This window comes from Panthera onca, chromosome A1, assembly GCF_046562875.1.
Source record: "Panthera onca isolate mPanOnc1 chromosome A1, mPanOnc1 haplotype 2, whole genome shotgun sequence".
In the NCBI taxonomy this organism is placed as follows: domain Eukaryota; kingdom Metazoa; phylum Chordata; class Mammalia; order Carnivora; family Felidae; genus Panthera; species Panthera onca.
The window spans coordinates 40,374,957-40,401,370 of record NC_138339.1 but is presented as its reverse complement, the minus strand read 5'-3'; the positions used below and the strand labels follow the sequence as shown (position 1 = coordinate 40,401,370).

Genomic DNA, 26,414 nt, shown 5'->3' with positions numbered 1-26,414 from the left:
CCAGCCTCCTTGTCTTTGGACTAGACAACTTCTGTGGTTGAGTGCATGCTCTAGAGCTCCTCATTGGATTAAGCTGAGGGTAGATTTTTGAAACCAGATCTTTGCCAAGCCCCTTCCCCAATTCTAGCTTGCTTCTTTCACTCCAGGTTTCTCCTGACAGCACTGTCTATAATCAGGTGTTCAAGAAATGCGGTCTCAGACTCTGTGCCTGGGGAACCTGGCTTAAAGTGTTGCTGATTTCAGTGGCTCTGTTGTTTTCTTAGTTAGACCGTCACTTATGTAACTAACTACCTATATTAAATCTGTGGCTTAAGTTGTTTTGTTTTGTACTGTTTTCTTGGTTAAAAGTTGCCTGATCTGCATTAACCCTGTTCATATCCCATGTTTTTACATATTTAAGGTTGTTCTACATTAAATATCCTTGATGCTCTTATATAGCTGGGTATTTCAGTATAGGATTATGATGGACACTCTGGATTTTAAAATCTGAAATTTAAGTTTTAAATCCTGAATCAATTATACCTCCCTCTTGGGGTGGCTGTAAGAATTCTATGAGCTGTTCTTTTGAAAACACCTAGCACCGTGCCTGGAATGTAGGAAGTGCTTAATAAATGGTAGCTGTTTGGTAACTATTATTTTTTAAGAGGATTGCCCAGCCTGGTTGAGATGCCTCATCTCTTGTGCTCATGACGCCTAATGAGTACCTCTCTACAGAGCTTTATTACTTTATTAATTTTTTTTTCTATTTCTCACAGAAAAATATGGGCTTCTTAGTGCCCTCCAGTGGTGTGTTGGCCCTTAGGGGAAGAAAAGACCTGATGATAGCTTTCGTTGATTTCAATGGTGAAAATATTCCCACCCTATCCAGTTTGAAGCTACCAGTATGGCATCATTGAATACAGAGTTGGGAAGAGATGCACATATTTGGCTCTTGTCAGTTAGTGCACACCAACTCCAGTCCTTTATTCCTAACACTTAGTGCAGTATATCCAATATAGGAGCTAAATATTCAATGGAGGGCTAACATGTAGTTACTAACTGGTTAAGACTTGCTCATATACACTAAATTAATGAAATACCTTTATCTAATTTTTGTTGTATAACCAATAGTCCCATGCCCCAAACACACACACACACACACACACACACACACACACACACACGCACACACGCACACACACACACACCATGGACTGCCCATGCTATTGATGAATAGAATGGAAATAAATGAAACACTTATCCTGATGTAGTAGGGAATGCCCATGCCCTCCCTGGACAGGTTGTCTACTCAGATGCAAATCTCAGTTTTGAGCTTTACTAGACACATGAATGGGGATTAGTCACTTCACCTCTCTTGGCCCCAGGTTCCTCAGACAGTTGGACTGGATAGTCTTTACAGGTCTTTCTAGTCTGAAAATCCATAAAGCCTAATTAGTGTATAATTTCATTTCCTCCTTCCCTCATTTTCCTCTTTCCTGTACTGAACCTTGAGTTATACATAATGCTGGATGTTGAAAATACAAAGAGGAATAAGATGTGGCCTTGGATGCTGAGAATCTCCATGTCTTTTTATGAACACTCCCATCATATCAAGACCATGAGTATGCCCATTGCCAAGTGGGTTTATGCAAATGTATCAAGTATTTAATTCATCACAGATTTCAGCACTTTGATACATAAAAATATTGTGCTAGTAGTTTTCACTTTCTAGATGAAATTAAATAAGGCTGTCATGATCAACAAGTAGTTCTTTTAGAAACTGTCCTCAGGATCATGTTCATTGTCTGGGATAAAGCTTCAGTGAACAGCTAGCTGGGTTACACTACTCTCTGAGTTAGGCTCAAACTCTGATTATAAAGAGTGGAGTTTTTATTTAGGACTAGTAAACAAAATCTGAAAAAAATGTTGACTTTCAATCAAAACAACTATCCTAGTTCTTTCTCACATATTTTGATAAGAAAGGTATAAAGAATGACTGATAAACTTGGGTGTTCTCTTTCAAGGCCACATCCACCTGTTGGCTCTCATGCCTTGGTCCTCATCAACCATGTTCTCTGCCCTTAATTTTTAAAAGCTACATTGGTTTCCAGTAGGAATTAGTGTTGGGAACACCAACAGGACTGTTGAGTATTTTTCAGTTGCCGAAAGCTATTTTTAAAAAGAATTTGTTTTGTTTTTGACAGGGGCTGATAATATCCGGAAATATTGGAGCCGCTACTACCAAGGATCTCAAGGGGTAATATTTGTATTAGACAGTGCCTCTTCAGAAGATGATTTAGAAACTGCTAGGAATGAACTGCACTCAGCTCTCCAGCACCCACAGTTATGCACTTTACCCTTTTTAATATTGGCCAATCATCAAGACAAGCCAGCTGCTCGATCAGTCCAAGAGGTATGTCTCATGAACGTGACAAGCCTTTGTCTTGTGTGCTGTGGTTTTGTTGCCACGTTGGAATCTGAAAACTTGTCTGTAATTAGGAATATGCTGGTTGTGGTGTTTTCCAACACGAAACCCTAGTTTTCTGAGAAAGTAGAAAGACTATATCAATCTATAGAAATTATTGTTTATATACCTTTCTCCACTTGGAAAGCATCATTGGTTTTTTTTTTTTTTTTTTTTTAACTTTAGCAAAAGTTAAAGGACTTATCTGAATATTTTTCTCATCTGCTTTAAAAGGCTGCAGGCTTGGTGATTTAGCATTTCTTACCCCACTAGCTTACTTCATTCTCCTTTTCTCCAGCTTTTCAAGGAATGCCTCATGCATGTCACCATGCATCACTTGCCCTCAGATGTCATGTTCTTGTCTCTCTGAAATGCTCACTGTTGACTAGAAGCAATGAGTCCTATTCTGTAACCAGCCAGGCTGAAAATTGATGTCTTATCTTGCAAGTTCCATGCCACCAAATACACTTTAATATGGACCCGTTCTTTATCTTCTTCATTGAATTTCATTTCTTAGTGCGTATCTCTCCTATAAAAGCATGAGTCTAGTTCTGGACTGAAAAAAAATCAGTGTCTCACCCAGAAGAGCTTCTGATTCATGGATACGGAAGGAATAAGATATGGGAATAATTTTTAAATTTTGAATTGTAGTGAATTTTAACCAAAGTACAGTGAAATAAAGACTTTTTATGTATTCCTTTACACCTGTAACTTTCAAGGTAGGCTTCTCTCCCCTTCTTCAGAAAATTGTGTGCTTCCTTTAGTGACTTCAGGATATTATAATTAGTAGGAATCACACTGCCCTGTAGTCTGAAACACTGGATGAGGCGTCAAACACCTAAGACGTTCTAACTCCAGACTGGTTTCACACTTAATGTGGGACCCAGGCAAAAAGCTTTGTTCCTTTGCTTGTCTTCCCATCAGTAAAATGGGAATAATTCAGGCTTTTTTTTTTTTTTTTTTTTTTTTAAGTAAGTGAGTGGGATGGTTTTAGATAATTTACTTTGAAGTTTAAAGTACTAAGCAGTAGAAGAGATACTATATCGAGACAGTTTTCATTTAAGTCTTAGGAAAATAGTGAAGAAGGCAAGGTTTTCTTACTAAATAGAACTCGTGCCCATTTTTTGTTGCTTCGTTTATCATTAAGTAGTCAGCATGCACCTTTTTCCTCTTTAGATTTTGTGAAATATAAATACTAGTAAGTAATAAAGATAGAAACAAAGCAGTATTCAGAGTCATTAATGTGCAGATCTTCAGCATTGAACTTGTCTCGCCTTCCTGATCTGTTCTTAAGACTTGGGTGGGGTGGGGCGCCTGGGTGGCGCAGTCGGTTAAGCATCCGACTTCAGCCAGGTCACGATCTCACGGTCCGTGAGTTCGAGCCCCGCGTCAGGCTCTGGGCTGATGGCTCAGAGCCTGGAGCCTGTTTCCGATTCTGTGTCTCCCTGTCTCTCTGTCCCTCCCCCGTTCATGCTCTGTCTCTCTCTGTCCCAAAATAAATAAACGTTGAAAAAAAAAAAAAAAAAAATTAAAAAAAAAAAAAAAAAAAAAAAAAGACTTGGGTGGGGTAAATCTTTTACTTTCTCAGCATCAGTTTTCCTGCTTGTAGAGTAGATATAATAGTATCTAATCATAGACAGTTAGTATTATAAATTATAAGATACTTGCTGAAGATGCATTGTTCTGAGATTCATTGTGGGAAATATATGTATGCAGTACAGAATACAAATAGACAATATAATGTTTTGTACATAAATAATATGTAATACATCTATAATAAAACATACGAAATACATATACAAGTGACATTATAACATCAAATCACTTTATTCAAGTTATGTACAATAGCTGAATTTTTTTCTTTTAATTTTAAGAAACTGTTTTCCTTAGACATCATAAAATTGAAACTAATGTTTTCTTGAAACCAGATAGATAACTCAGGGTAATCCTCCATAGAAATTAAAGACTGTCACATTGAAGAAAGGAAGCTTTTAACAATTAATTGCTTCAGAATATGCCTTATGTGTTTTCGCCAGTATCTTTCCTAAGAAACGGGCAAATATCTTTTTATGATTCATCTTTTAGTGAGACAGAGGCTGTAAATGTAGAATAAACAGAATGATTTGAAAATTATTCAAAATTTGTATATCCAGGATCATGTATGACTGACTTTCCTTTCTATTTATACCAATTTTAAATGACTTTTCCTCAAAACTTTTGCTTGTAATGGAATTTGCAAATACCATTTTGAGGACTGTTTAAGGTATTGTCCCTGTGGTTATATAAACATATACTATACAGGTGGACGTTAACATTTTAGATTTTAATTAAAGACATAGACAAATTCTGTTATAGATCTTGAAGCTTGTCGAAACATAATGAAGTGCCCATACGTTGGATTTGGCAGAAAAAGAAAAGGAAGCTTTCTATTCTTCTCGTGGCTTAAATGACAAAGAGGTTTCTCAGAATAGTGTGTTACAATGCCTTGTTGAAATACTCCTAGGAATGTTTTAGGGCTCAATATCTTATTAATAAGTTAGCATAAAAGTGGAATTATAAAAACTGAATCTTAGACTTTTAATAAGCAATCATCTCAAAATGGTTGGAAGTAGGTTTGCATAGAAGAGGGATAGAAGATTAAAAAGTGAGCAAACTTACATGTCATTTGAAATATGTTCAGAAGTGGCCATCTGTATACTACCCCTCCTTACCTTATTGTGAAGGTATTACATGCCCCTGTGCTCTGTTGCTTATAAACATTTTTATTCGTTTGTACCTGCTAATTCGTGTGCACTTTGTGTAATCTCCAAATGCTAAAAAGGATGGGTTTTTACTTTGCAAAATAGCTGTGAGTTTGAGGCAAAATTCTATTCTTTCAGAATTCAAGGAAAATGCATTCAGTTTACCAAAAGCACTGAACAGTTCTTTGATGCAGCTAAGAAAAGACCACGAGTCATAAAGGCTCATTGATTCTTCCCCTCCTCCCATTGAAATTATTACATTTTGTGCTCAATGCATTATGCAAAAAAAAAAAAAAAAAAAAAAAAAAAAAACTGTAATTATTTACCCTGTCACTGGAGTAAAACTTTAAAAATTCATTTATCATCTAATGAGGATAACAGAATGTTGTTGCATTTAGAAGCTGGTGAGATCCAAAGGAGAAAGAGGAATTATCCTGGGGATTCCAACCAGAGAATGAAAATCTCTGGAGGTTCTATATATTTAGTCCCTTCTTCTGCTATGAGTGTTGCAATGTTTGTGTAGAGAATGGAGTTAAGAAAGGAAGACAATGGTTAAAATTACTTTCTAACCCACAGAGGGCAACATGCCCAATTATTTTGTTACCCTTTTAGAACGCAAGTAGAGTCTTGTACATTGCATAGTTCGCCTTCTGTAATAAACCTGGTAATGACCTGTGTTTAACTCAACAGCCTTTTAAGATTTTACATCTTGAGAATTGATAGTAGAAACGTGTTTTTTAATAAATAATCTTTTTTTTTTTTTTTTAATAGCAAAACACTGGGAAAAAGAACACCCTTTATGTACTGTCTGAAAGCCAAGCAGTTTTTGCAACAGATGTTTGTTGTATTCACTTTGGGGAGGTGTAGTTACCACAGTTTTCCAGAATTCATTCGTATCAACTACTTTTCTCTATAGAAAATACAATATAAAAATCTATAATTAAGTCAAGTGGCCCACTTGATTCATTAGGGAAAATTCTAGTCCAATTTGAATAATAAGGCTTTAAAACAAGAATCATCTTAAGGGTAAATAGGTTGGCTTTTTATTTGTATTGAATGGTAATTGTATCTAATTTGTTTTACAACTCCCATAGGAGAGCATACTTCAGTTCTGAAGTTATTTAATAGATTAGGAGGATTTTATGAGAAGTTAAGTTGATATAGTAACCAATAAATGTAATCCTGTTTTCCCTCTACACGGTTGCCGATTGGGACTCTTTTACTTCCTAGCTTTTTAAAATCTTATTTTTGTTTTATTGGGCACTACTGTGTCTTATAAAATGACACATTTTGTCAACGTGAAAGAAATAGTTTAACCTTTCAGCAGCCTAATCTGAATTGATATTTGTCCATATCCTAAATTCAAAAATGTTTACCTTTTTTAGAAATAGCACATCAAAAATACTGAATCAACTCTGTCAAGTATTTTGCATCGAAGCAAATACTAAGAAATGTGAAAACTATGAAATAAAGATTCTTGAAGTGACATTGTAAGGTCAAATGACTTTAATGGTTCCATGGTTCATTAATTGTAGCACAAGAATATCCAGCTTTTAAATTAGGATGTCAACATTAAGGTTAAAATTTGTGATCAGGCATTTCTCAGTTTTCTTCCAATTGTCACTTAGTTTGTTATTGTGATGCACATTGAATGTGGGGTTCTATTAGGAAAGAATAAAATACAAGTGTGAGTAGAGTATTCCCAAGTATTTCTATAATGATACATTACCTTTTTAGCCCATGTTTTGCTTCGATTATAAATATTCATATTTTTGAAAAATACTTTTCAATATTGAGTGTATCATGAATACTTTGTCTATAGACCTCTTGTGGAAGAGAGTGCTGGTGTGTGTTTCACGTTACTGAACCATTGCATTTAATTATAGTTCTTCTTTATAGATCACTATTTCTAAATTGTATACATTTCCCCCTTCCTAAAAGGGTCAGAGAGTTTTGAAGGATTGAAATGTTTGGGAACTGTTGATCTGCAAGTAGTAAGCCTCTAATTTAAAATTTTTATTCTATACTCATACTTGTTAACGGTGGAGTGGTGTTTTTTTGTTTTGTTTTGTTTTGGTATCTCTATGAAGTGGTGAATATCATCTCTGGTTTTACGTGACTAATCTTTTATTAGAAAATACAAAGGAGTGTTTAAATCATGTAACATACTTAGTTTATTATTACTGTCTGTATATGGACAGAAATGTGTGTGTGTTTGTACCATAATGATTGTAAAGTGTCATACACTTTAAATCTTAGGAGCTTCCAAGTGTCCTGACCTGCGTCTTGGCAGCATTTTAGAATACTGATTTGATTTCACTTACAGCAGCGGACATGCGTATTGTGTGAGCAGTCTGAAGATTCCCTTATGGGACGTATACTTACTTTAAAATGATATAAGAGATACAAATTATTTTTTGTTCATTCCTTACAGATGTACTTTACTCTGTTACAGTTTAATCTTGGGGAAACAATGGGAGGGTTTAGAGGAATGACGCCGTGATCTCCTGAAAATGTTTACTAACGTTTACTAACGTGCAAGAGAAGCTGAAATCACCACCATTGCGATAGTTACATTTATAATAATGACTCTTCTATATTTTGAAGAGCAACTTTTAGCTGAATGCCAAAAGAGTCAGGATATGTCCTTGTACATTCATGTACTTCATGTACATGAAAAAACTAATTTTTATATTTGATTTCATCAATTCTAAATCTAGCCAGTTTGATCTTAGCATTCAAGGGAACTCGTATACCTGTATTTCTCACACCCACCAAGCAGTATTATGAGAATGTGCCCTGCCCCCTGAAAGCTAATAAATTCCCATTAACAAGTGATATATACGAAAGGTCCATTGTATCAAGAAAATTATTTAGGAGGGATAACAGTGTAAGAAAGACATTTAAAAATATAACAAGAATTCATTACGTTCTCTTATAAAACCCCTATTTCTTTACACTTTCTTCCTTGAGTCTGTCAAATGCATATCTTTGTTTAATGTAAAGCTGGCAAATTTTGGAACCTCTTCCAATTCTTACTTTGCATATCCAGATGTTTCCGGGTATAATTCTTCCACCTCTGCGGTACTTTGCAGTTTCCTGATTGTTGACACCCCCAGACCTCCCCTTTTCTCCCTGTTCTTCAACACAGACCATTAAGAACCAATTTCCTATCTATTTTTTCATGATACCCATATTAAAAACCAGTACTATGTTCTGATTCCTTCTAGAAACAAGTGAAACACCACCGATCTTATATATCAATGTGCCTGAGTATTGAATTCCCTTCTCTTGTCTCACTCACATTGAGCTACTGCTCACTATATCTGTTGCTCTAGGAAGACCACCTAAAGATTATAGGTCACATCAAGAAGTCTCCCTAAAGCATCGAAGGCTGGGCTAGGTGCCCTCCTTTTGACTTCCCATAGCATCCTGGGCATATCCAAGTCATAATACTAGAATTAATTGCATGTAACTTTTCTGTCTACCCCTCAAGATTGTAAGCTCCTTGAAGGACAGGACTTCAGGCTTGTTTATGTCTCTGTGCTCAATTATATGTTATTGGGATAAGTACTTCCCATATGTGCTTCCCTCCTGGCTTTGACACCATCAGCTTTATCCAGATTCCCTAACTCTACCTAGTCTAACTCACGTTCCCACCCTTGAACTTTCCTTTTCCTCCACACCAAACCTGACCTTTGAATATTACTCATAAACTGCATCTTGCATGAAATCTCACCACTGTGACCATAGTAATGGTTTTGCAAAGCTTTAATCTGCCATTGACCAGACTTACAGATGTTTATTTTCATGTACTTAAATTTGTGTTTGTCCACCTGACGACCTTGCTATAAAGCAGGTTACTATTTTTTCCCCAGAATTCCTCGTAGAAAGTGGCAGGACATCTTGGCTGAATAATATTCCTTTAATATGCTTTTATTAAAGCCTACATTTTAAGTATATAGAGCTTATTTCAGTTGTGAGCATAGCAAACTGTCTTTTACTTGTATTTCTCATGTGGAGACTGGTACATGATGCAGCTCAAGGGGAACGTAATCGAAATGGTTTTAAAGCAATACGTTCAATGTATTAAGAACAAATCTAGCTTTGTTGTAAAATTGTTCTACGTTAATGAAACTTAGAGGGAGTTTTTTCATTTCTTAAATTTTTTAAAAGGCTGTTTACCGATGTATTTATTTATTTACTTATTTTGAGAGAGAGAAAGTGTTGTGTGCCCTGCCATACAAGTGGGGGAGGGGCACAGAGAGAAAGAGAGCAAAAATCCCAAGCAGGCTCTGCGCTATCAGCCAGAACCAACACGGGGTTCTATCTCAGGACCCACGAGATCACGACCTGGGCAGGAATTCAGAGTTGGACACTTAACTAACTAAGCCGCCCAGGCACCCCTCATTTCGTACATCTAACACTTTTAATTCCTGTACATATTTAAATATTTTACAATAATCATAACTAGTACAGTTAGAGTTTGACTTTCTCTTTCTGGGTCTTTTTGAAGCAATAGGTATTTGAATGGTTGTAGTGGTGAACTTCACCCTTTATTTCAATTTTGTATTTTGTAAAAATTAGTATTTCATTAAGCCTCATTCAACAAAGCCAAGAAATGATTCTGAGGCTGAAGTTTTCAGACTGATTTCCTCGTCCCTTAGTCCCAATTATTTATTTACTTATTTATTTCATTTGCAAAAGAAAACTCCATTGACTCCACATTCCATAACTTACAGAGTTAATAAGACATTTGTTGAGTTAAATTAATTTGAAAATAGACGCATGGTTAATGTCAGTAAGGTGCTTTGAAGATAAAAAGCACAATAAGCGTTAGTTATTATCATTATGATAATTATTTTCATTATTATTATTACATAGTGTCTGCTTAAAAATACCTTTGGTTACTCTGGGATGGCTGAGGCTAATGAGAGGGGTTACCATGCTGGGTTTTATACAGAACTAAGGAGTTGAGACATAATCCACTGAGGTTTTGTTTTTTCTTAACAAATCAAGAGATGTTTGTCCTTTTTCTTAAAAATATATAAATGTATGTTACATATATATAACATATATATATACTTGTTATATATATATGTTATATATACTTGTTATATATATGTTATATATGTTTTATATATAAAACATGTATTTTATATATAAAACATATATATACGTATATATGTACATATACATATATACACATATATATGTTATATATATGTATGTATATATGTTTTATATATATATATACATATATATGTATATATATATGTATATATATATAAATCTGTGTCTATATATAAAATAAAGCTACCTGTAATGCAGAAGCATTGGAACTCATTTTGAATAGTTTGAATGTTTTCTTATGTAATCTCTAAAATGATATTTGAGGAATAAGGATAGGTCTTCTGAAAGGCTCTAAAAACATAGACATTGATTTCTAAATAGTCAAAACCCTTTATTTCTTAGTTAACTAATTCCTGAAGTTGTATAGAACTCAAATTTATAATTTTTATAAACTGAAAAGAAGAGGGCATAATTATGGGAAGAAAATATGAAAGCTTAAAATTATCACAAAAATGGAAAATTATATCTTTGGGAAGTTATAAAATAACCATAACTAATTACGTGAATTAATTCCGATGAGAATATTTCAAGGAGGATTGTTCTTTAGATTATTCTTTAGCAAGAAGACTTGAACATAAAGCCAAATTCCTCACAACATCCTGCAAAGATTGTCATCACAAGTCAGAGACAGAGGAAGTATGGAAACATTTTAACAGGCATATATATGAAAGTTAAATGTACACCCAGCCTCAAAATCAGGAAGACATTAGTGACATGTCTGAAGAAGACATTCCCTAATATTATTGCAAATTAAATAAGAAAAGACCTCAAGAGAATGAAAAGAGAAAAGGTGCCTGGAGCCAATGAATTACAATTGACAACCTAAAGGCAGTTGAAGAACCAATTGCTAGAGTGATTGCAAAGCTATTCATAGTGTGCAGCAGACAGAGCATACCAGAAAGCTGGAACAATGCCTTCAGTTCAGCAATATTGCTTCAAAAGAATGGAAAGAGGGGAACGGGAAGAGCCACTGACCCTGAGACCAATTTCCAGGCAGCTGCACAAACTATATACTGTAATTAAAGGTTTTGACCAGTAATCACAGCAAAGCCAGACTACAGAAAGTCTAGGGAGTCAGCGAGGTTTATAATGAGGCAGATATCCTTAACTAAAAGTGTGGAAAAAGCAGGTAAGAAAACCAGCCCAGTTTTGGCAGTGACTTTGAGAAGCTCTGCTGTGTTAACACAAATATGAAAATCACATATTTTTGGCCTTCTTCCTCTAAGAACAAAAACGTGTAATGAAAGATACCTGCTTTCATCTTTTGAGATGAATAGAACACTCTGCTCCAGTACCTGGAATTTTCTCCTTGCCACTGATTTTTCTTTACCTGTGAATTGCATGTGCCTTTCGGGAAAACAGTAAGCCAGGCACGTGCAATGGTACAGACAACAGACTCCCACTTAGAAGTAGCTACTCTTCCAGGATACATGGGCTTTGGCAGAAATGAGCTAACCCACACCTGAGTTCTTTGTCTATAGAACCTCTTTTTCCCTTTTGTTTACCGATAACGTAGAATCTCTTTCTTGCTTTAGTAGTGTCTCTACACAGATGTCCGTGTTCAGCTACCACTCTTATTTAAATATTCACATAGTACTTTGAATGTTTATATCTTGAGTAAAGGGGAATCTAGTGGTTTTGAATAAAGGCATGATACAAACTTCCATAGCAAACAAGAAGGTGTCAACATGAGTCCAGTGAACACAAACGACATCTCATTTTGCAGACACCACGTAGTTCTCTCCTGACTGGCCTGCTAAGACCTTTGCTGTGTTTGATGTCACAGTATCCAGTAGTGGAATGGAAATAGTCTTCTTGGCTAGAAATTCTGAAATTGTAATTTGTACACACGTTAATCGTTGACCAAAAAAAATGACAAGTTTTCTACTGACTTATAAAGGAGGAGTCAAGTAAGGTTTCATTTTATTTTATTTACCCTTATCACATAACATATTCCAGTGTCTGAATTCCTTGTGTTAAGGGTGGTGTGCCTAGATTGAGTTTACTTTTGTTCTACACCTGAAATAAGAATGCTCCATAAAGAGTGTTCAGGCAGTAAACAGACGAATAAAGTAACCGGAATTGTTTTTGTAAACAAGGGAAACCAACTAAACCTTATGGGAAGACGGTTCTGCATATGAACTGTGAAATAAATTGGAGGTTGCCTAGAACAACAAAATTGTAACGTGTAAGAATTTGTAAAATATTTTTAGAACTATAGTGATGACTAATAATTTGTCAAGCCAAAACAAGTTTTTATTGAAAGGGGCCAGAGTGGAAAATCTGGGTAACTTGTGTGTAGTTTAGACAAGGAGAACAAAGAAATAATGAAATGAAAATAAGACCTTGGCAGAGGAATGCTTAGAGAACAGCTGATTGAAGACTTACAATTGTTAACGGTGCTATAAAAGAAAGATATTTTCTCATCATGCTGTAGCATATCACATTGAAGACAAGACTGAATAATTATAAGATCCTGAAAAATAGGCCAAAAAAAGATGTTGAGATAAAGGTATAATTTATATGCACTGAGTAGAGTCGTCATTATGGTTATTGACATTATGCAAAAGCAAATCATTGTGCCCAAATGGCCTAATTTTCTAAAACACGAAAACATAAATTCTTAAGAAAGAATCTTTCTCTGATTATATTTAAAGACTTACATTTTACTCTGTTCTAGAATAGTTTCATTTAAAATGGTACTTGCCAAACTTCTTGAAAAGGTTAAGTCTAAATATTTGAATTATTTAAATGAGTGGGTAGAGATTCATTAAGTGTAAAAATGCATGTGTCTACATGTTTGGGGCAATAAAAAAAGATGTCAATTTCCCATATTTTTATATGGACTTTGATGTTTTTCTTTAATTAAAGCTCAAGTTTGGACATCTTTCTGTTTTTCCTTAATTAATAATGGCTTTTTAATGACTTTTATATTAACAAGCAAATTAAGCTTTTTTTTTTTTTTTTTTAGCTGAAAAAGGGAAAACAGCCTTAAAGGTAAAACATAAGATTGCCAGATTGCTTGAGCCTGTTAGAGTTAACAGAAATTTTTTATTAATATAGTTTTCTGCTCAGCACAGTTTTCTGCTCGAGGGAAATAGTCTTTAATGATTCTTATGTGCAGTGCCCCTTTAATTATTTAGAACATTGGTTCTAGCAGTGTAGATGCAGAAAGTATGGAATATTTTGTTGAATTTGTACTAACTTCATATCAGGCCCAAGACATTGCTTTTTTTTTTTTTTTTTTGGTAAAACACTTGATACAGATCTGTGTTTTTGTAGTTTTATCTGTTAAAAATGGAATACAAAAATTGTAATTCCTTTAGTACTTGTTCTTTTTTGGATTCTAGTTAGTCAAGATTTTGCCATATGGTTCCGTAGCCATAGTAAAGCTGAACTGAAAAATGTGTGCTATTAAAAATGTCATATTTCTAAGATGTTAAAGCAAGATATGGCTGTAATTGCTGGGTTTACTTTCACCGAAATTATTTTCGGAATAACATCTCTTCTCCAGCTCTGCTCACAAATATGTACAAATTTGTAGCGAATTATGGTTGACATTACTTGATCCATTCTTTGTCAATTAAGATTATGTAACTGCCACCCAGTGGATGTCTGTCGTTCTCATTTGGATCTCCATGGAGTATGACATAATCTTAAAAAATCCATTCATTTTAAAGCTTCAAAAATCCATCTCATTTAAATTAACCTGAATGACAAACCACATGGTAAATTTTAAACAGGTACAAAACAGTATACAGTGAACAATATTCTGTTTTTTTCATGTGCCCTGGTCTGCTGTACTTTATTATTTTTTTATTTTTGAGAGAGAGAGAGAGAGAGAGAGAGACAGACTGAGTGTGAGTGGGGGAGGGGCAGAGAGAGAGGGAGACGCAGAATCCAAAGTAGGCTCCAGGCCCTGAGCTGTCAGCACAGAGCCTGACAGGGGGTTCGAACCCATGATCCGTGGGATGATGAGCTGTAGTCAGACCATTGACTGAGCCACGCAGGTGCCCCTAGTCTGTTGTACTTTAAAACTCTCATCCTTCAACCTAGCTACTTGCTTAGGAGACTTTGAAGGTGAAAAGGTTAGAAACACCAACTTAATGAATTTTGCTTAACAATATGAATGTGGACCGTATATTAATGATGTAATTATCTTAAAGATACTTCTAAGACACGTGCAGTAAGGTGCTGTAATCGTTTCAGGAAAGTTAATTTTAACACTTTAGTCTCTACGTTGTTACCTTGAATTTTAAGCATTTATGGTGGGGGGAGGTAATTTATAGGAACTCCAACTCTCATTTCTGGAGAAGGACTTATTTTGGAATATGAGGATATGCATCTAAAAAATCATACTTTATTTTAATTATGAAAAACTTCAAAGATAGAGATAAGTACAAAAAATGACATGACAGTGAAACTCATCCACCCATTACCCAGATTCAGCACATTTTAACATTTTACCATATTTGTTCAGATCTCTTCCTTAAATCAGTAAAGATGCATTTTCAAAGCCCCTTCCCTCACTTCTTAAGTGAGTGTATCTTGAAGTTGGTATCTTTCCCAACATACATTTTTATACTTCTAATACATATGCATGTATCTCTAAGTAATATACAGTAATGTTTTGTGTGATAAAAATTTACATAAGTGGTGTCTTAGAGTGTATACTTTGTCATGCTTTTTTCATTACGTTTTTTGAGCTTATAGGATATATGTAAATCTAACTTATTTATTTTCATTGATATATTATGTTCCAAGGCATGACTGTGCCATAATTTTATTTATTTATTCTTATTGATAAACTTTTAGGTTGTTTCTGGATTTTTGAGATTACAAACAAAGCTGTTGACGAATATCTTTGTACATGTTTCCTTGTGTATATATGCAAGCATTTCTAAAGTGTATATGTGTCAAATTGGAATTGCTGGATCATAGGATACACACACATTTAACTTGATGGGTATTTAACTTGGCACTTTGGGTTTAGAGATGACAGACAATAAGGCTCTGAGGTCAGACCATCTGGATTTAAATCCCTCTTACTGTGGACCAGCAGAATAATATTGAGCAAAAACTTAAATCCATTTCCTCATCTGTAAAATGGGGCTAATCCTAGAACCTACCTCATAGCAAATAGTGAGGATTACCTGAGGATCGAGCACACAGAGTACCCGGATTAACTTCTGGGTCTGTCCTCCTTCTCTGGACAGAAGTATTAAGAGCATGAAATGGCACGTTCAGCTGTGCCTCGGATACTGTCACGAATGCCTGTTCAATACACAGAAGTGAAACAAACTCCAGTGTAGGGACAGGTATGTTTATATATTTTTGAGAGTGCTTGAAGAATGAGTTCCAAATAGGAAAAAAAAAAAAAATTTAAAGCAATGAAGACCGTACACAATGTTACAACTTCTGTTAGATTAAATTATAAGCAAGTTGATTACTACCATTCAAATAGACTGTGTTCTTGTCAAACTGCTTTTCATCGCTATGCCAACAAGATGTACTTTCCTCTGCTGTTGTGAGGAAACTGGGAAAATCCAATATTCTGGAGATTTTGACTTGTGAAACCCGATACTAAAGTGTGTTCTTTACAATGTTCCAGATAGGTCATTCTGCTTGAATTTTCTAATTTGTCAGTTTTGCAGTACAGGTAGTAGCTCTGTCTTAAAGAAAGTAAGCAACTGTAGAATGTTGTACTTTGCCACTGCATGAAAATGAGGGAGATGCTTGAACAAGCTGTGGACCTACCTGCAGGTTTCTAGGTTTCTGTGAGGCCTCACAGAAGCCCCGAAATCTGCTTTTTATAGTGTGTCACTTGGTGTATTCTCATGATGTGATTGACGGGCTCGTTGTTTCCTCTTGGAAGGCCCAAGAGGTTACTCGGATTATTTTAAGAGTGGATTCTTACGTTGAGACTTAAATAGAACATCCTCACCAATTCTTACGTTGAGACTTAAATAGAATGTCCTCACGCCTTAAAGGTGGATTAGTTTGCATTACTTTCATTGCTTTTCAAGTGTTTTGGGAAATATTTAAGAGTCCTCCTAAAAACTGGATTTCCTGGAGTGTGTTTTCTTTGGGGAGCAATTTTAAGGATAAGTTGTAGACTTTTTCCGAAAGCTCAAAAGTTAACAACCAAAAGGTCCCGGTTAAAACAAATTACTTAATTAAAAAAAAAAAAAATGGGCATGAGAGAAAACCCCCATCGTATCTCTGCATCCCTTATAGTAAATCAGACCTGTGTGTGTTTTTAACAAAAACGAGGGTGTGCTTCCCGCCCCCCCCCCCCCTTCATTCTCTGTTTCTTTTGATCATTGATCTGGGTGACCCCACGCTCAGGGTTTTTTTTCTTCATTTGACATGGACAGATTTTTGAAGTATAGCTCTCCTTTGGGAACCCCGGGCAGTTCCACTTGACTAACCTGTGATCTAATGGGCAGTAATGCGGGGTTACAGTGGCCATTTTGTGTGCTTTGAGGAGGAGGATGGCTAGACAGAGTGGGAGAAAGGCGAGGTCTGCGGAGAAAAGGAGAGGCAGGGTGATCGAACAGTGTGAAAAAGACTTGTTAGCCCACATTAGTTTGCCTGATTTACTTCACAACAGGTCAGGAAAGGCCAACAGCATGGTTGTCGTTAAATTTGCAAAGTTGAAAATCTGGGTATTAGAAAGGATTTCTTTGAGATCTCAGAGCTATTAATTCCAAAGTTGGTTTTAACTCACCTTGGAGTTGCAGCACACAGGGTAGCATCACACTTTTCTTCGGTCTTCTGTGTATTTATGAAATCACCATGTGACCCTCGATAGTTTTTTTTTTTTTTTTTTCCAACGCCGCAAATTTTAAACATCCCGTCGTGGTTGGGCCATTCTGCCATGAGAGGGAAACCAAACACTGAGCAAGTCATTGCACTTTTTTATGGTTGATGTTCGACTCTTAATGAGGCGCCCATGCTTTCCATTTAGAAATGTTGCAGAAGTGCATTTGTGAACTTCTATCCTGATAATCGGAGGAAGCTCTTAAATTTGTCCCTGCACATCTACTCTGATGTACCCCGATGTGGGTTTGTGTGTGTGAGTGTGCACATGCTTGTAAGTCGTCCCCGTAGAATACAGTCAGAGTAACTGAGATAACCAAATTAGATTTCAGCATCCTTCTTTCTCTGCCTTAAGCTTAAACCAGTATATTTTGCATCTCACTTTTGTTTATGCCTTTTACATGAAAGCAAATAGACGACCTACCAAAAAATGTCCAGGTTTTTGGAATATGTCATTACTGGAGCCTAAAAATTATTTTCTTGAATTGATAATCTTTTTCTCTTCACATTCAGAAGTCTATATATTACACTAAAAACATAATAGTTATTGATCACAACACTGCTTTTGTTTGACCACTGGTTCTGTAAGACTTGCCAATAAAAGCCATCTCGCTGTGGGATTAAAGAATAGTTGATACTGTCAGCTTTTTTATTCTACACGTGTGTGTGTGTGTGTGTGTGTGTGTGTGTGTGTGTGTGTGTAGAGAGAGAGTATTTAAAGCCTGTGTTTGAGATCTAAATGGAAGTCTATACAAATGGCGGACAGTGGTTCAAGCCCCATAATTGCATCTTGCCTCAGGGCATAGTATGTATGTAGACTTATTCTTCTTTGTGCCATAAGAGTGCCTAGAAGGTGGACTAGCCTATGCTTACCATCTTGGGTCAGGTGCTTTGGCTGTGCTAAGGAGGAATTGCTCAACAGAAAAAAAGGGACATTAGACCAAATTAAAGCCTCACACAGTGACCTTATGTGAAGACTTATCTGGAGAAACTCCTTTCTTTTTAGATATGCTTGCCTATCTGCAAATTGGCAAAAGGAAGTTTCCCAAAGAAGAAAGATACCTTGGTTCAGCATTTTAAGCATATCTTAGTGTTTTTTTGAATTTGATTAGTTATCTAACAAAACAACTGTTCATTGTTGCAACCAGTGTTTTTTGCACACTTGCTCTGTGCCCAAATACTGTGTGAGGAGATGCAAAGATAAAATATGGTCCCTTTCTTTCCTCAGGTCACCTACGTATAACAAATAACCACAATATATTACGATATGAGCCAATAAAAATATGTAAAGAGTACTATGGGAACACAGGAGAGGCTGAAATTAATATGAACTAACACATGTGCAATGTACAGTGTTTCACCTACATTGTATCTGGTAATTCTCGATTGTCCTGGGAAACATGGTTTTACTTCCTTCTGAAATAATAAATTACCCAAGATACAACTAGCAACCCGAATCCACTTTCTACTGAATCCAAATTCAACTCATTTGCTCTTTTCACTATACCCCAACAATCTTTTGTCATTGAATTAAAAAAATTGATTTTTTTTAAAAAAATAGAACTTTTTTTCTTATCTTGAAGTCTTAAGTTCTTCTCCTGAATATTTTTTGCTGCTCTGGACAAGCCCCAGCTGCCAGTTTGCAGATGAGCCCTTTTTACAAGTGACTTCAATCAAAATAAGAGTGATACATTGAAGAAACTAAGCCAGGTATGTTTTTATATATTTGTGAAACAGAATGTTGTATTCCAGTACTAGGGGGAGAAAGTCTGCTGATTTGGGCTTAACTTACTGTCCAGTTCATCTTTGTTTTTAGAAATAACACAAGACTGAATTAGAGAACTGAGGACACCAGAGCAATTTCTGTAAACACACAACCTCCTCCATAAGTTTTCCTGACCATAACCCACCTCTAGCAGCTTTTAGGGCTCCATTCATGTGTTTATATTTGTCAATTTTAGAAATGAGAGACAAGAAGAAAAGATAGAAAAGAGTCTTTGGAAGCAGAGGCAGCAAGTTAAGATCTAAAACAATGTGTTTTATTTGGGGAGTTGCCCATTCCAAAGAGAACATTACATTTTCTAAATGTAACCTTTTGTGTGCTTGCATGGGAAATACCCATCACAGGGTTAAACAAGGTACCTTTGCAGGGGCACCTGGGTGGCTCAGTTGGTTAAGTGACCAACTCTTGATTTCAACTCCAGTCATGATCTCAGGGTTCATGAGTTCGAGACCCACTTCAGGCTCTGGGTTGACCATGGGGAGCCTGCTTGGGATTCTGTCTCTCTGCCCCTTCCCCGCTCGTGTGTGCGTGTGCTTGCATGCACTCTCTCTCAAAATAAACATTAAAGAAAAAAAAAACCTTTCCATTAGATAATAGTTCCTTTTTTTGGTACCTCGTATTAAATACTTGTGCCACGCAGGTAACATGTGATGGAGGAAGGTCCAACTGGGATTTTAGATCAACTCCTCTGACCTCAACGTGGCAGTGGATTCCTTAAATGCTCCCTATTTATAAAATGCTGCAGGCCCACTGAAGGATAGAACACATTAGAAAATAACCTCTTAGCTCTCAAAAGAATTCTGAGTCTTGATTTATACTACTGTTGTTTTCTTTGCATAATATAATGGCACCGTATCTCTACTTCAGAAATAGCTGAATGTTCTTGTCAAGAGGGCTGCTAATCTACCTTTTAGCGACTTAGCAAATATTCACTGGGGAAAGTGATCTGTTTTGAGTTCTTTGTAGGTGCCTAATACAGCTTCTCAAACATAGTAGATGCTCAGTAAATACTGTCAGATAAACAGCTCCGTGCCTGTGTGGGGCCAGGCAGTGCACTGAGTAGTGAGTGACACGGACCAAGTCCCGGCCTTTGCGCACTGATCCAAGTGGGCAGTTTTCAGAACTGTTTTTTCTTCATAGTGAGGTAACAGTAACTTATAAAGATGGATAAATTAGAAGATTTAAATAAAAATTAATGTAGAGGCACCTGGGTGGCTCAGTTGGTTGGGCGTCCAACTTCAGGTCATGACCTCACAGTTTGTGAGCTCTAATCTCAAGTAGAGCTCTGTGCTGACAGCTCGGAGCCTGGAGCCTGCTTCAGATTCTGTGTCTTCCTCTCTCTACCCCTTCCCTGCTCACACTCTGTCTCTCTCTCAAAAATAAATAAACATTAAAAAATTTAAAAAAATAATGTAGCATTTCTAAAAATGCTCTAAAGTTTTTATGAGCACCTTAAGAGAAAATGTTAACTTATTTAAAATATCTATCTGAATCACGTGCCCCCGTACCTTTTGTGTTACTGTTACATTTATTTGTTGGGAATTGTCATGTTTTGCTCCCGAACTAAAAATCTTTAATATTGTCCTGTTACAACATAATTCAGGTATTTCTGCCATGATTCTGTAGAATTCTTTTTTTTCTCTAAACTTTAAGGAATGGAAGTACATTTAATGTATTAGAGACGTGGCAATTTCTAAGGAGCTCTAAATAAGTCTTTGAAACTGGTCATGGTAGAACTCAGAAATTTGGTGAACATCAAGATTAACTGGTATGACATTTGCTAAGGCAGGTGGTAAATGTCAAAAATGTATCTACTGGCCCTGTATAGCATATATGCATCAAGTCTTGAGAACCCTTGTGTCTCTGGGGTAATCATCTGAAATGCCTTTCATCTGTTTCACTAATTGTTACATAGACTAAACCCTGTTTAGAAACCTTCACACTGAGACCACACTGAAAACACATCTGCGTTTAAAGACAGATTTTTTTTTTTTTTTAGAAAACATATGTGTGTATATATATATATGTATCCATATACACTGGTACTTAAAACAATTTGTTTTTATAGCAGACCCTTGATATCCATCAGAGTATATTCTAAACTTCCCTTCTAGAGGAGTCCCTTAAATATTGTATAATGTTGATACTTAAGAAAGGAAAGAGTAAGTTAGAGCCATTTTTGTACATTTTTCTGAAATTATTTCCATAATTAATATTTCAGATGAGGTTTGACAACCCAAATCAGTCCTCTGATGGTTGGTATATGTGTAGGAAGCATTATTGCACTAGAGACCTTTACACATACCTTCTGCCTTTGGATTATGAGAATCTGCATATCCACTAAAGTAAATGCTAGCTCTTGATTAGGGAAAGATAGCAATCAGAGTTGCTCAACATGTGCCAAAGTGTGTGGAGAGAGTCAGAAGGCCCCCGCAGCATCCTCACCCTGGGGCCAAATGTTGCCCAAGTCTTTTTAGTTTGTGTTAGACCAGGTTTTGGGGTGCTGGTTTCTCAGAGTGAGCCCATCAGGATCTGGAGAACACCCTGGCCCAGGCATTTGGCCCAATGCCAGGATGTCTTTCATGTTGGAGTTGAGCTATGGAGCATGCACCTTAGAACAGAGCAAACTCCTTAGACAAGACTTCTGTGAGCGCTCTACGTTCAACAATAGGCACTATTCTCAGTGATTACCAAGAATTCAATTACGTGTCCTTTTCAACACTAAAGGGCTGCATCTTTAACATCAAAGCAAGGCTTTGTGTTTGTCCATCACTCATCCTTTATGAATACTTCCTTTATGTCTGCATTTAAATGTGCCTATAAAATGTATGTATGTGTATGGGATATAATTATGAAGCAGTTGGAGTTTTTTGAAAAATGCCTCAATGTGTATGAATACTGTCTCCTAAGCATAGATTTTTAAAATTTATGACCTACTATGTTGCAGGAAAAAGTGATAAAAGCTGAAATGGTATAATTTGGATCTATTTTTCTATTTAAAATATATCTGGATTTTAAGACTTGTGCCATTATAAGATTTAGCAGCATAATTCTTTTATGCTGAAGATCGTCTGATTCCGGGTTATGACTGAGACCTGGTCAAAGATCTCTCTGGAAGCCAGCCCAGTAAGGAAGAGAGAAGCTTGCTGAGGCCTGATACTTAAGTGACCTTAGGATGAGAGGACAGGAGAAGACAGAAGAGATGTGGAGATGATCCTTTTCAGAAATAGCGCAAAGACAAAGAGATTGATATTCCCTACATTTAAGACTACCATGAGAGTCTCTGTTATTATTACTATGTCTTATTTCAGCAGTGCCTTTTTTCCCATTGAATTAGTCTTCTGGCATATAAGCCATACAAGAAAAACTTTGTGTTTTTGTGTTTGTTTTTTAATTTTTTTACATCCCACGCATGATCACCTATTCACTAACGAATTTTTGCAAGTATTATGCATGTTTGTTTCATCCATCCATTTGTTCATTTACAATACATACTTATTGAGCACCTGCTTCCATAGTTCAGGCCAATGAATTTTACTCTTTAAAGCCACACATCTTGGTCACAAGAGGTATTGACAAGAATATGCCAAGGATTCACTCAAAAGAATGAATTCCAAATGGGTTTGGGGTATCACTTGGAATAAGTACATAGTATAGAGCTTCAAAAGGAGATTACTTTTGTATGTGTATTTTAGCCCTAAAAGCTCTGGGGTGAACATGTATTGATTCCATATACTAGTGGGTTTTTTTTGTTTTTTTTAAAGCTTCCTCAGTCTGTCCATTAGCCACATGTAAGTAGCTGGAGGCAGGGGAGGGAGAGGAATGTACGGAAATGTGTCTGACTCGGGATGTCTCGTTTTCCAGAATCCCTGCCAAGGGCTGGCAAGCCCAGAAAGGCAGAGGCTGGCACCATTCCCTGCCGCTCTCCGCCCTCCATGGCATACCCCATCAGACGCCTGTTCTAGGCGTGACCTAGATTCCCTAGCTGATGCCTGGGTCCAGCCAGGCCCGTTGCTTTTTGTTTTTTTGTTTCCTCATCTCTTCATCTCAAGTCTCGTTTAGCCATTAAGTTAAAGAAATGCTCCAAAGGCCTGTGCCAAAATGTGTCTGCCCTTCTTCTCGGTGGCACATGCCCAACTGTCAGTTGACAGGTGGGCATACCACCTGGGGAACAGTTAACTTCCCACAGCAGATGGAGGTTTACTGGTCCAGGAGAAGGCCCACAACTGGGTTGCTGGAACAGATGCTCTGCAGACAGTCTCTGGATCTCAGTTTTCCTCACCCCCTCTGGCTCCGTCTTCCCTCACTGCATATGTAGATGTGAGTAGAGCTTTGTAGCATTACAGGTTTCCAAACATAAAATTTCTCTACTGACTCTCAGGTTTGAGTGACCATCTACAGGCCTTCCAAACTTTAAGAAATAAAGTCTGTAACAACAGAGATGAGTCGAACTCTGGAATCTTGAGTAGTGACCTTAAAAACATAGGTTATGAAAACATTTACATCAGCATTTGCCAAAAGGTGGTTTGGCTGGTGTGGGGAGTGTTGACACTTTAATTGGCTTTTTCACTGCTCGATAGCACAATTTGGGTTTAAATCTATTTGTGGTAGATGGTCACACATGAAAGTTGTACCTTCCAGATTTCCAAAGTGTGGAAGAAAAATTTCCTCTGTGGTTTGATACATTTCCTTGTTTTATTGCAAATAATTGAAGAAATGTCAGTGGAGTTCACTGCTTTCCAACCTAGTACTTAAAAATTTTAGAGGAAATTTAATCTAGTGAAACTTGTTTTTCAAATAAGAAAATAATAGTGTTTTCGTCCTGCTTTTCAGCCATAAGCCATCTGCATTATGACAAATGACTCATCAATTTTAGTAAAAGGAGTCTACGCTAGCTTATTACAGTCTCTTGCAGATGTGTTACCGATACGGGTACCACGGTAGACTTTTTAGCTCAGCATTTGAAGGATTTTCTCCTTTCCATCTGTCCTCCTCCTTTCCTTCCCTATTGTGCAATACACGAAAAATGAAAAACTGTATAGAACATATATATGTAGTTTGAAAGAACAGTACAGCGAATCCCAGTGTCCTCACGATCCATGTCAAAGACTAGACCACCCCGGGACCTTTTCATTTCCATGCTTTTCATTTGAAGATGATCTCCCTCTCTCTCTCTACCCGGAAGTAATCACTGCCTTGAATTTTCTGCTGAGTATTTCCTTGCCTTTTTTTTTTTTTTTTTTTTTTTTTTAACCTGTGTCATCTATACATGGATCCCTAAATAATCCACAGTGGTGCCTATTTTGAACTTTATATAGACTGAGAACCATACTATAAACGTATTCTTTTGCAATTTTCTATTTTTGTTCAAGCTTATCTTCTTGAGGATCATCCATGTTCATCTCTGAGGCTGTAGTTGATCTCTCTTAATTGCTGTGTCCTATTCCATCGTGGATATATCACCATCTCTATGCTGTCGATGGACCTTTTCCATTGTTACTTCTGTTATTTGGATATTATCAAAACTGCTGTTATGACCATTTTTGAATGTATCTTATGTATACATATAACTGTTTCACAGTAGTGTATACCTAAGAACGTAAAGAGTTAAAAGTACTATACATTTTGGGCGTGCCTGGGTGGCTCAGTCTATTAAGTGTCCCACTTGGACTCAGGTCATGATCTCACTGTTTGGGAGTTTTGAGCCCTGCATCAGGCTCTGTGCTGACAGCTCAGAGCCTGGAGCCTGCTTCACATTCTGTGCCTCCCTCTTTCTCTACCCCTCCCCTGCTCGTGCACGCGCTCTCTCTCTCTCTCTCTCTCTCAAAATTAAGTAAACATTAAAAAAAATTAAAAAAAATTTTTTTCCTTTAAGTATGATTTTGCTCCAGGCTGCTTATTTATTTATGCTTTTATTTAAATAAATGCCTTAAATCCAGTGAAGGATGAAGGGCATTCTTGTAAAAGGTGTCCTTTCCTTTTGTGAAGTAGATTTTGTTGTGAATGGACGTGGAACTTTGTCAAATGGTTTTTTTCATAATTACTGGGAGGATTATGTGTTTTTTCCCTATTAATAGTAGCCTATTAATGTGGTAAATTACCTAAATTTATTATCAACTAGTTAATCAACTTTGCATGGTATTAGATATGATGGCTGCAGAAGAAATGTCAGAAGTTCTCTACTCTTAATTAACTTACAGTGTAATTGAAGAGACAAAACATGATTAAAGAAAAGTTAATAGATGCCACAAGGGTATATTGTAATTATTCGCCACATTAATGGGGCTTTGAGTTCAGTTGGCAAAAACCATTATGGGCTGTAGTAGGCTGAGCCAGCTTCCTGGAGAGGGTCCTGGAGCTAAAACCGGAAGAATGGTTGTTTATCTTTTAGGACACTTTGAATAGCATTGCTTTGGTTTGCCAAATTACCTGCTTTTTGAAGTTTTAACACTGATTTCAAGTAATCATTCATATGGGGTCATACTGGTCATATTGCATTTTGTCGGAAAAACCCCCCTTAGGATCTCCTCTGTTTCCAGCAAATGTTTTGCTGCTGCCCGTTTTTTTTTTTTTTTTTTTTTAATATTTATTTTTGAGAGAGAGAGAGAAAGAAAGGAAGGAAAGAAGGAAAGGGAGGGGCAGAGAGAGAGACAGAGAATCCCAAGCAGGCTCTGCACCATCAACACAGAGCCCGATGAGGGGCTTGAACTCATGAACTATGAGATTATGACCTAAGCTGAAATCGAGTCAGACGCTTAACCAACTGAGCCAGCCAGGCACCCCGCTGCTGCCCAGTTTTTAAGCCATTAGTCTCATCCTGAGTTTGCTGCTACAAAATAAGCTTCATAGGTATTTGGACTTTTTCCTTAATCAACTATTTGATTCTTAGAGCTAATTGGAAAAGAGGACTAATTAAGAGCAAGTTAATTGTACAAACATTCCTAAGGCATCTACGATAGGAAAAGAACTCTTCTAGACTCCTGTGTAAATAACGATCATCCTTGCCCGCAGAAAATTTCCTGTCTTCTACCAGGAAGCTTAAAATTGTGAGATTGCCCTGTGCGCTTTTGGCTGTGAACATAAAGTAACTAAAACTTTTTTTCTCACTGGAAATGATTTTGTGTCCATGGTTTCAAGAGGGTTCCTCTACCTCAGAGCACACTGAGAAAATTATTTTCATGCTAGGGTAAAGGCAGGGACTGGAGGATGCTTACTTTTCAATGGCCAAAATAGATTATTTTTCATTATTTTTTCTCAAAGTTCTGTTTGTACACCTGTCTTCTGTTTTGTTTAGCTTAGTCTTTCAGGTGTTTTTGTTTGTTTACAATTCTTTACTCCACACTATCTGCCATTTGAGTCATACATACCTACCCCAGTTTTGACAGTCCTGTAAGACCTCCTCAGTCAATTCTGCTTCCTTCACCATCTTTTACCTTATTTATATCCTTGTCCTGACCACTCTTCAGTTTTAGAGTGAGTTTTTTTTTCTCTT

The 26,414-nt window shown here is 36.6% G+C and overlaps 1 protein-coding gene across 4 annotated transcripts in view; it reads left to right on the top strand.

Moving 5' to 3' along the window:
- The window catches only part of ARL15 (ARF like GTPase 15), a 552,301-nt gene that overhangs the window by 349,146 nt on the left and 176,741 nt on the right, over window positions 1-26,414 (top strand). For all 4 annotated transcript variants that reach the window (XM_078445526.2, XM_078445524.2, XM_078445522.2 and 1 more), the window contains one exon: window positions 2,184-2,392. In XM_078445526.2, the coding sequence (XP_078301652.1) occupies window positions 2,184-2,392 (209 nt within the window). The remainder of the gene's footprint in view (window positions 1-2,183; window positions 2,393-26,414) is intronic.